Here is an 11,376-nt window from a genome sequence, read left to right as displayed (position 1 = left end):
GAGAAAAGTGCCTGTTTTTTTTTTTTTTTAACCATGGTTCTGTGAGAATCCATCAGTGCTTCAGAAAGGTGGTCCAAATCCTGGTGTCACAAGAACTGTTAAGGAAAGGAGCTCTGGGGGTTGGGGGAGGAGAAAGTGCGTGTTCCTAAATACTGGAAGAGCATAAAATGAGTGGAGAGAAGCTGGGCGTGGAGAGGACGCCTGGGCATCTGCATTCCATGTGGCTGGTTCGAAGCGATGGGCCAGGCTGGCTGGAACGAGCAAGAACGCTCCTGAAGGCTGGGTGTGAGGAGAACGGGGGCATGTGCTGAGAGGCTCTGACAAGATCAATTTGGCGAAGCTGGGCGGGAGCGACACAGAAGGAAGCAAAGAGTTGCCCCGGGAGGCCGTGTCTGGACAAGGCTGAGGAGGAATGGGGGTTGCCCAGGAAGAAGGTCTAAGGGCTGCTGTCCCGCCCATGCCAAGCAGGGTGCTTGGCACTTTCTTTCCATTCCCAGTAAACGGCTGATGGCCACCTGCAGCCATCCTGGGCACCAGCTGATCTGGCCAGTCTGGCTGGTGGTGCGGCAGGACCCTGGAGCCGCGTCCAACGTTTCACAGATTCAAGGGCTGGAGATAGTACAGCAGGGAGGGCTCTCGCCTTGCACAAAGCCAACCTGGGTTTGATCCCCGGCACCCTATATGGTGCCCCGAGTCTGCCAGGAGTGATCCCTGAGTACAGAGCCAGGAGTAAGCTCTGAGCATAGCCGGGTGTGGTCCCCAAACAAAACAAAACAAAACAAAAAAGCTCCACATACTCACCAGCGAAGGGCTGTGTTCTCACCACGCGGCTCTGTGCTCCCCCCAGCCTAGCGTGCCTGCTGTCAGGGCCGGGGTGCCGCCCCAGGGTAGGGCAAATGCCTTGTATGTGCGTCGCCACTGCATGGCCCCCTGGGCACTGCCTAGAGTGACTCTGTCGGCCCACATGGACTGACTGGCCCCCAAAGATGGGCCCCTACAATTAATACAAAAATAATGACTAAACTTCTCAGGCCTACTGTGCCCCACTCAATGACATAGACTTCCCATTTTTTATTTAGTAAAACTACATCTGATTGCCAAGTTGGAATTCTAAAATGACCAGAGGTTTCAGCCCTAAACTTATGGGAACTTCAAAGTAGCTCAGACTAACCTGTCCCTCCACTAGCACAGGGAACATCAGCACACAAGAGAACCTCCCCTGGGAGCCCATCACCACCACCACACCGCAGCCTGACATGAACCATGACTAGCACCTATCAGCCCGGACTCCTGCTGCCTTGAGTCCTGGAGGGACGGGAACAATTTCCGGCCCTGTAGTCTAGAACACAGGCCTGACACCCGTCAGGGCAGTGCTCACAACCTGTGCTCCCCTGGGGAGCTGTGAATACACACTCTGTGCACTGATCCTGGTACTTCCTTAGTAGCCCCCAGGTGAGCAAACCCCAGTGGGCAGCCGTAGAGCAGAGACAGGTCCAGTGAGAAGTGCTGCCCAGGGGAGACTTGGAGTAGCTTCCAGGGAATCTATGGGATGTCACAAGCATTAGGGTAAGAGGGTCCTCTGGTGGAATAAGGGTCTGCTGCGAGTCCCCTGTCTCTGGAACTATGGGAAAGCTTTCCAGGGTCAGGCAGGGGTCACTTTGGGTCTCTGACAGAGTGTATTTATACACAGTTAGGTTGTGAACAGGGGCCTTGCACCAGCCCTCAAGCGTGCAACCAGGCCCTTCTCCTCAACCCACAGAGGGGTACATGGAATTGGGGGCTCCCCCAGGGTCACACAAGAAGGAGGGAGCAAGAGCTGGGACTTCCGCCTGGGCCCTATGATGGAGACACATCCTGCTTCCCACACCTCCTGGCACTGAAAGATGAACAGCAGTGACAGATCGTGCAGGTCACAAACAGGCCCTAGTAGGTGGGGCTTGCTTCGGTCTTTAGGTCCCTGGACTGTGGCTGTTTCTTCTGGAGGGCCAGGGGGTCCAGTGTCTGGGTGGAGCCAGAACTGGGCATCTTGTTTTCTCCGCCTCACACGACCAAACCCCTATCCCGCTGGGAAAGAGCCACGTGTCAGAACTGCCTTCACTCCAACCCCGAGTGGGAAGAGAGAGAGCAACTGCCCGGGACAGGCAGGAGGCTCCGAGGTTGACAAAGCACAGGCCTTGTATGGGAGAGGCCCTGGTTTTGAGCCCCTGTACTGCAAAAAGAGGCTCACCCCCAGCCCCGGAACTAACCCTTCCAGACCTCCCTCTATTCCATGAGACCCGTTTGGCTGTCCCGAGACATACCCAAGCCAAGCGGATTGTGCTTGACTGCGGAGACAGCTACTTCTGTTCTGTGGATTTGGACTGTAAAGCACCATTTCCATAAAAAGTACCCGACTTGCAACCTAATGTTAAAGAGGTCACCTGACATCTACAAGATGTTAATTCAACTTCTTCCCTGTGGGTTTGTCTGTTTCCTTCTGGATTCTGGAAAAAGCAAATTATAGGGTGAAATTTAAGTCAAATGTGAGAATGAGAAAACTTCAAGCCAGCTCTGGAGCACCTCGATTCCTGAAGCCTCATCACCTGCCCCTGCCTCGCCTCACCCTTGTGCTGAGTCAGCCTACGGAGGACAGCTGGCTGGAGCCACGCGGGCCCTGCTGCCAGTACGTGTGCGGGGAGCTTTGGGTCTGGCACCTTCCCCTTCAGCTCTGCGTCAGGAAGGTGACTGGGGGTCCTAGACTCGAGCAGTCTGGCCAGGGCGCCACCCGGGACAGCCTGACAGGCTGCTTCCTATAGCTTCTCCCCAGCATGAATTTTCTGATGTCGAATAAGGTGTGAGCTCCCCCGGAAGGACTTGCCGCATTTATTGCACTCGTAGGGCTTCTCTCTGGTGTGGGTCTTATAGTGCTCGATGAGGGCCGACCTGTGCCGGAAGGCCTTGCCGCACTCATTGCAGGAGTAGGGTTTCTTGCCCGTGTGGATTCGCTGGTGCTGAATCAGGGCAGAGCTGTGGCAGAAGGCCTTCCCACACTGGCCGCACTCGTAGGGCTTCTCCCCCGTGTGGATCCGCTGGTGCTCGATGAGGGAGGAGCTCTGGCTGAAGGCTTTCCCACACTTGTGGCATTTGTAGGGCTTCTCGCCGGTGTGGGTCTTCCGATGTTCAATGAGGTTGGAGCTCTGGCTGAAGGCCTTCCCGCACTCTTCGCACTTGTAGGGCTTCTTGCCCGTGTGGATCCTCTGGTGCCGGATGAGATGGGACCGGTGGCAGAAGGCCTTCCCACAGAGGTCGCACTCGTGAGGCTTCTTCAGGGTGTGAATTTTCCGATGCTGGCTCAGGCCTGAACTCTGGTTGAAGGATTTCCCACACTCCTTACATTGATAAGGTTTCTCTCCCGTGTGGATCCGCTCGTGCTTTCGGAGACTTGAACTCCGGCTGAAATCTTTCCCACATTCCCTGCACTCATAAGGTCTCTTCCCGGTGTGGGTTTTCTGGTGCTGCGCGAGGGCTGAGCTCTGGCGAAAAGCTTTGCCACACTCTTGGCATTCGTAGGGCTTCTCCCCGGTGTGGATTATCTGGTGCCTGAGGAGGTGCGAGCTCTGGCTGAAGGCCTTGCCGCACTCGGAGCATTCATAGGGCTTCTCCCCGGTGTGGATCACCAGGTGCCTGAGGAGGTGCGAGCTCTGGCTGAAGGCCTTCCCGCACTCCCGACACGCATAGGGCTTGGCTGGTTGTGCGGTCCTGCGAGGCTCGCGAGGTCCCAAGTGTACCCTGCCTACCTTCTCGCCATCCTGTTTACTGGGTTCTCCTCCACCATGGATAATCTGAAATGGACTAAGGTCTGATTTGGGGAGGAAGGTTTGGTCAAATATTTCATCATCCTGGGATCTGTCTAGTGGGGGCAAAGTCTGATGCTGAATGGGGCTGGAGCACAGGCTGAAATTGCCCTCATAATCATCGGGGTCCTCGTCTTGTTCCCCAAGAGGGATCTCCTTGTAGATAACAGCCATTTGCCCTAAACCCCTTTCCTGAAGAAAAGGGTCCCCCAGGTCCTCCTCTGGGAAAAGATCTTGTTGCATCGCCAACCCACCCTCAAATACAAAGGTCTCACCGAGCTGGGTTGCTGGGGGAACCTCCATTGGGAATCTACTATCATCCCCAATGACTAGGTGTTAAAAGATGTTCTTCTTTGGGACACACTGTTCTCCCAACCTGAAAAGAAAACAAGGGACAGTGTCAAGTCGGTGAATGAACCTTCCTGAGTCCGAATCACTGTGTGCTCACAAAATAGGACTAAAGCACATTCTGGTCCTTGAGGGGTTTCCAACAGGGTTAGAGACCTGGAAACATGTGTAAGAGAAACAGAATCGAAGCCAGAGAGATAGTAGAATGGGTAAGGGGCTTGCCTTTATATGGGTTTAAACCGGGTTAAATCCCCACGCTGAGTACAGAACCAGGAGTAAACCCACAGCACGGATGTGGCCCCAAAACAAACAACGTTCCCCCACCACCCGCCAAAGAAAGGAAAACAGAAGCAGCCAAGTACCAAGCCAGCATGGTGAGTCTTTTTATTTATTTTATTTTATTTTTTGGCGTTTTGGGTCTCACCTGGCAATGCACAGGGGTTATTCCTGGCTCTGCACTCAGGAATTACCCCTGGCGGTGCTCAGGGGACCATATGGGATGCTGGGAATCGAACCCGGGTTGGCCGCGTGCAAGGCAAACGCCCTGCCCACTGTGCTACTGCTCCAGCCCTGCATGGTGAGTCTTGAAAGGGTGAAGCTGTTCAGAAGCATGGGCTAGACCAGGAAGTGGAGCCACAGTGGAAAAGGACTAAGACTCTTCTCCCAGAACATGTGGGGAAGGGGCTCTGCTGAAAACAGAGAACTCGGACGTCCTTGCTACACTAGTCAGGGCCCCAGCAGCACTCTGGGAGTCTGCCAAGACTGCCTGCCCCCTTGCCTCTGTCCTGTTTGGTTCCTGAGTAACAGTGAGGGTTTCTGCGTCTCTGCTACCCCCACTCCACAGCTCACATCTCAGTGGGAGTCCCACAGACTGTCAGCAGGGCCTCCCCGCCCCCAATAGTTCTCTACCTCCAGCTTCTATTTATCCCTCTACCCCGACACCAGTGTCAAGCACGCAAAGTATTGGCCTGATTGCGTTATTTTTCCTTCTTAAGACCTAGCAGCAGCCAACTCCTTCACAGGGCATTTTCAGGCCTATTTCTTGCCTCTGGCTTCCACAAACCCTTACTCTTCCACTCAGCGGCACTGCTCTCTCCCCCTCAGAGCACCCCAAACCCCAGGCTGCCAGGAGCTCATCCTTCCAAATTACCCAAATATCTCCCCCTCACCCTCAGGCATTCGTGCAATCGCTCCTCACAGCGAGTACCCCTGAGTACACTCCTCAGCTGAGGGGACTCCCATCACTGCCAGCTGCTCCCTGTGCACCTTGAGTTTGGATTCCCCGTGTTCCCCGACTCCTCAGCACAATAAGACAATCTCTAACGACATATCTGTTGACTAGATACATGAATGAACAGGGGGAAAATCATTGGTTTTTATGTGAAAACTGAGTGTCACTCTCCTCTCCTCAGCCCCCAGAGAACTCTTTAATTCAAATAAAACAATTGTCTGGGAGAGATAAATAAGACTACCCCAAAAAGAGCAGAAGATATTTTAATCACTAAATCAGACAAGAAATCTGTTCCTATGTGTGGGAGGGAAGGCATTAAAAATAGGAATTCTAGAGCACCCCTCTCAGAACCCCATCTGTGGTGGTTCCTGAAGTTCCCATTTAGAACCCTCTCTGCGAAGAAAAGCTGCTCAGGTGACATGATAAAGAAAACAACCGTTCCTATTTAATGAGCAGCTCCTAAGTGCTAGGGGACTACTTAATTTCTTCCAAGCGTATCTTACATAATCCTCATAGCTTAGGACAGAGATATTATCCTTTTGCTGAAACACAGAGGTAACTGGCTAAAAGAGAAATGGCATGGTATTACTACTTGGAAGTAGATTTTCAGTGCATTTATAGTCAGCAATAAGAGCAAGCACTAAAAACATCACCGAGGGGCTGGGGAGGCAGCTCGGAGGATGGAACACGTGCCTGGCATACACGAGGGCCAAGGCTTAATACTGGAGCACCAGCGGGTGTAGCACTGCTGGGCCTGAGTACTGAACAGAGACCCAGCACTGAACATGTGGATGTGACCCACACAGCTGGGTGAGTATCACCAGGAGGGGTCCCCAGGCCTTCCTGAGCAAATAATAGGGTGACCCTAGAGGGAGAGGCACAGAACTAAAGTGTTCTCAACATTTCGTGGGTTGCTTCGACTCCCTTTTGCCTCCCCTTTTCTTCAGCAACCCATAATTTCTCATTCTTAATAACGCTCAAAACTCCCTCCCTCAACCTCATCAAATCCTCCGAGTCTCCATTTTCACCCCGTCTTCTGGCTTTACTTTCACCATTTCCTGTGTAGCTTACACCCTACACAGTGTGTCCCTTCAACTAACTCTGACTAGTGTAAGTCCCTCTTCTTATCCTGCTGCCACCACCCAGGGACCACCAATTCCCCCCCCCCCCATGATAAATCCATCCTGCGATGTTGAATCTTGCCAAGGAAAATCACCACTGTGATGGATGGCACCAAGAACCGCTTTCCAGCTCCCTGTTTCAGCTGGGAACTCACGGCTCAGCCCCGGCATCCCATGACCTCCTTACTGCCAAGCCCTCTCTTCTCCGCTGGAATTTCCCCAGCCCGTCTGGCACAGCTAACTGATACCTCCTGCCTTAAACCCTTCATTTCGGAGGTTGCAAATTGGCAGCTTGGGGATCCTACCACAGCCATGCTTTGCTTGGCTCTCCAAGCCCTGGGCTTTTCTTTTCTGTCTGCCTGAGCTGCCAGCATTGAAAACTCAGTAGGCTTCTGGCTCCCTCTAGAAAATACTGGAAGATAGGTGGAAGGGGGCACACCCTGCACAGCTCGCAGCTTGCCTAGCTAACAGATCCTCCAGGCTTTGCGTTTGTACCCCCATGCCCATGCCCTGTTTTACACACACACACACACACACACACACACACACACACACACACGTGTACACACACCTCCATGCACCTGTTCCCACCTTCAGCAGCATGCAGCCCCTGCACCACCCACCTGTTAGCTGAACCCTGCCTTTTCCAAGTTTCCCTCCCTCAGGGGTTTTCGTTGCCATGGACCTTCTACACGTCAACGCTTCCACTCGGTTTTTCAAAAGTTGACAATCCTTTATCTGTCCCCAGCAATGTTTTAAATATATTTGTATGTGCATATATACAACATATATGTATAATCAAAAAATCGAGGTCGGGGGCCCCGTGCTTGCCACCTCTCTCGGAGCCTTCCCGGGCTGCCCCTGCACCCGTCCCCTCCTCCTTCAAGGACCTCCCGAGCTTGGGTACCGGGCCGGCCGTCAGGGGGTCCGGGTCTCGGGGCGGGAGGCCCGCGAGCGGCCGCACCCCCGCGACGCCGGCGCCCCTGCCCGCTTCCCACGACGGGGGACGCCCGCGGGCACGGGCGCACGGGAGCGCCGGCCGGCCGCGCCGCCAGTCGCCGGGGCACTCACCTGCAGCTAGGCGGGGCCGCTCACCTGGGCCGGGGCGGGGCCGCTGGCGGGAGGGGCGGGGCCGCACCTGAGCTGCTCCAACCCGCGGCCGACGCGGCCTCGCTCCGCCGCGGCTGCTGACGCGGAGCCCGCGGCCGCCAGGGCGCCCGGAGTCCCGCCCCCGCCCGCGGGCACTTCCGGGACCGCTCTAGGCCGCACGGAGGTCCGGGCGTCTCGGTGCTCCCGCCGCGCCGGGTGGGAGGACGAGGTCGGGTGGGGTGGGGGGGGGGGCCATTCTCCGGGATGCCACCAAAACGCGTCCCGGATGTGGGCAAACAGAACTGGTCCGGCGTTGGCGGGAGTGTAGGGGAGAGGCGGACAGACTGGGGAGTGAGTTCCCGAGGTGCTTGCCCTGGGGAGTGGGGGTAAGCCAGAGGGCACTGGGGCATCTGAGATCTTCAAGAGAAGGGTGCCACAGCTAGGAGCCCTGTTAAGGTCCACCCTCCCTGGGCAGTCCTAGTCCTGCCTGCCCACCCGGCCTCCGCAGAGACTGGGATGGGCGCCCCAAGGGAAGGCTCTCATGGCCCGGCCTCCAGTGGGATGACAGGCTTGCAACTGAATGCCCCAGTCCCCACCCCAACCATGGCTCCCACACGCAAAATTTGCCCCCTTCACCCCTCCCTCTTTCCAGTGCCCCTCAGATGCACCCTGCTCTGCCCCCGGCCATGAGAGCACCCACACCCCCCTCCCAGGTGCCTGAGTGCCTGTACCCATTCACGTGTCTCCCAAGCAGCTTGGGCTCCGTGGGGACACAGTTCAGTCACCCCAGAGCACTGACCCATAACCAGTCACGAAGGATGAAGAGCACAAGGGCTGGTTCCCTTTTTTCTCTCTCAAACTCTTGGGGTCACAGGAAGACCAGGCCACCAGCCTGGGCCCTCTGGGGACCAGTGGGGAGCCTGGACCCCACCCCAGGAGCTCAGGTGCTTCCTCTTCTGTTAAACCCCAGATTCCATACCCCTCCATCCCCAGCAGGCCCCTGGTGTGCATGCGCGCGCACACACACACACACACACACACACACACACACCCTCTACAACCACTTTTTCAGCAGGAAATTCATGGTCCTCATAAAAGGCATTGTTGACATACTGAATATTATTAACCCATTTCATAGAGAGGGAAAATCCAGGCCTGATGAGAATGAGGGGGGCCCATGGTGAAGGGCAGGAGCGAGTGGCAGGCTGGAGGCGGTTCCATACCCCGTTTCTAGAACACAGAGCCCACAGAGCAGTAATAGTCTGCATCATCCTCCGGCTGCACAGGGCTGATGGTCAGGATGCAGGCGTTGTGGGCTTCATCCATGGCCGCTGAGAAGCGTTCAGGGATGCCGGCGGCCCGGTGGTGGTCCTCCTTGGAGCGGTAGTAGACGAGGAGTCGTGGAGCACTGCCAGCACGCTGCTGGTACCAAGACACTCCGTAGTCTCCAATGGTGACATGGGGGGGACTGAGTGTGCAGGAGAGCTGGGCCCTTTGGCCTGGGAAGACGAGCAGTGCATCTGGTTGGGATAGGGTTGGCTGGGAGACTGCAAGAGACAGACACGCTTAGGCCTGGGCTGCACTCCCTCCCTCCTGCCCCTCCCCCAAAGGTCTGGTCAGACTCTAAGGAGGTTCATAGCCGGGTGTTCCCGTAGGGATTCAAGTTCAGCAGAGGGAACATGGGCAGTCTCTGCATCCTCTGCTGCCCACCTGATCCCCCTGCAACCCCCTGTCCTATTGGTCACACTGGTTCTTCCAAACCCTGGTGACAGCCTAGCTACCCCCAAGAAGTCTTATGGGGGGCTGGAGCGATAGCACAGCGGGTAGGGCATTTGCCTTGCACGCAGCCAACCCAGGTTCGATTCCCAGCATCCCATATGGTCCCCCAAGCACTGCCTAGAGTAATTCCTGAGTGCATGAGCCAGGAGTTACCCCTGTGCATTGCCGGGTGTGACCCAAAAAGAAAAAAAATAGAAGACTTATGGGCTGTCCCACCCTTCAGTTCAACTTCAGGCAGCTGGCTGCTGGGGACCTTCAAGAGGTTGTCTCTGAGGTCCTGTAGGGTAAGGACATGCCCACAACAGCTTCCCCAGAAAAACGAAAAGTTAAAATGGGATGAGCGCCTGTCTTCTCAGAGATCTCAGAGTCTGGAGGAATCCCAGTTCTCTAGTCAGTCACAAATGGGGAAACTGAGACCCACAATGAGAAGTGACTTGCCCCAGGTATAGGACAGAGTCACTTGCAGCCTGTTCTCCCCTCCATCTCAGTTCCTTCTAGAACATTCTCCCAACCACAAAAATCTGCTTCCTTGAGCAGGCTTTTTGGAAAATGTTGTTCCCCACCACACCTCCCAGGTGAGCCAGGGACCTGGAGAGCTCACCTGCCAATGCGGCCCCAGTCAGGAGTGCCCAACACCAGTGGGCCATGGCCAAGGCGGGAACAGGCAAGAGTGGTTCTGTGGGGCAGAGACCCAGGTGCTTCGGATATGGGTGGGGAGCCCACTAGACCACAACAGACATGCAAAGCAGCTCTTAACTGGAGAATGGGGACACTGGTAGGAGCCTACTAGTCAGGCCTGATTTCCCCAAGCATCATTGGCCTGGCCACACAGGGTATTCCTGAGACAGGAGCCCAGAAACCCGAAAGTTATACTGGGGAGCTGCTTCTATTGAGGTATGATTCACATCCTGTAACATGTGCAAATCTCAAGTGTGGATAATTTTATGTATATATAATAATGATGATATGTCCTATATAATGTTATATATATATATATATCCCTGAAGCCTCCACCCACATCAAGATTTAGAACATTTTTATCTCCCCAGACTTCTCCCTCCTGTGCCTCCCCCATCAGTAACAGCCTCCGCCCCCAAATGTCTCCATAATTACCCTGACTTCAAGTCCTCTTAGATCCATTTTTGCTTGCTCTAGAACGTCGACTAGAAATGGAATGAGAGCATGTCTGCGTTTGTTCCTGCTGCTTTTGTTCAGCATTGAAAGGCCTCTGCACGCAGCAATGTTTAACTCATGCTCACATCTACATGATATCCATTGTGTGGAGAAGCCACAATTATTTTATCCATCTTCCTGTTGTTAAACCTTTGTGTGCTTTAGTCTTTCACCTGCCAGTGAGACTGCTGAGAACACATTCCTGGCAACGTCTTCTGATGCACCAGTGTTCGTATTTCTGCGGTATGGACACCCGGGTGTGGAGGTGGAGGCAGCAGGCAGTAGGAAGGCACACTGAGCTTTAGTGGATACTGTGGTGCTCCCAGCATGCTTGTACCAAGACTCACTCACACCAGCAGGTAAGAGTATTCCAGTGACTTCATGTGCTCACTCACAATTAACATGGACAGTTCCTAAATCTACCAGACATAAGGAAGTTGACTTGGATTCAGAGTCAATTCATACTGAGACTCCAACTTAAATGCCAGCTCCTCCTTCTTTTTTTTTTTTTAAAGGAGAGGACCACACCTGCAGTTGTCAGGGCTTATTCCTGGCTCTGAGCTCAGGGATCTCTCCTGGTGGGACTTGGGGAACTATATGTGATGCTGGGGATGAAATCACATGCAAGGCAAACACCTTATCTGCTATATTATCTAACTCTCTTTTCTTTTTTTTTTTTCTCATGCTATGTCCCCTCCACTTGGGATCTGTAAGAACCACCATCCTAATGGCAACCATCTCCTATCCTAATGGTCTTTCCAAATCTAAATCATAACCTAATTACCTATATCCGCTCCTTGGA

General features: G+C 54.4%; 2 protein-coding genes across 2 annotated transcripts; both read right to left on the bottom strand.

Annotated features, from left to right (window-relative positions):
- Positions 1-2,788: 2,788 nt before the first annotated feature.
- On the bottom strand, positions 2,789-7,755 carry ZNF70 (zinc finger protein 70). Its single transcript, XM_056120749.1, has 2 exons — positions 7,605-7,755; positions 2,789-4,209 (listed from the first exon to the last, which is right to left on the bottom strand). The coding sequence occupies exon 2, from the start codon at positions 4,134-4,136 to the stop codon at positions 2,790-2,792; it is 1,347 nt and encodes a 448-aa protein (XP_055976724.1). The 5' UTR covers positions 4,137-4,209; positions 7,605-7,755; the 3' UTR covers position 2,789.
- Positions 7,756-8,852: 1,097 nt separating this feature from the next.
- On the bottom strand, positions 8,853-10,051 carry VPREB3 (V-set pre-B cell surrogate light chain 3). The gene is made up of 2 exons (XM_056121029.1): positions 10,003-10,051; positions 8,853-9,169 (listed from the first exon to the last, which is right to left on the bottom strand). The coding sequence occupies exons 1-2, from the start codon at positions 10,046-10,048 to the stop codon at positions 8,853-8,855; spliced, it is 363 nt and encodes a 120-aa protein (XP_055977004.1). The 5' UTR covers positions 10,049-10,051.
- Positions 10,052-11,376: the final 1,325 nt, after the last annotated feature.

This window comes from Sorex fumeus, unplaced genomic scaffold, assembly GCF_029834395.1.
Source record: "Sorex fumeus unplaced genomic scaffold, SorFum_2.1 ptg000043l, whole genome shotgun sequence".
Lineage (NCBI taxonomy): Eukaryota > Metazoa > Chordata > Mammalia > Eulipotyphla > Soricidae > Sorex > Sorex fumeus.
The sequence above is the reverse complement of the archived record's forward strand: the minus strand, read 5'-3'. Positions and strand labels throughout refer to the sequence as shown.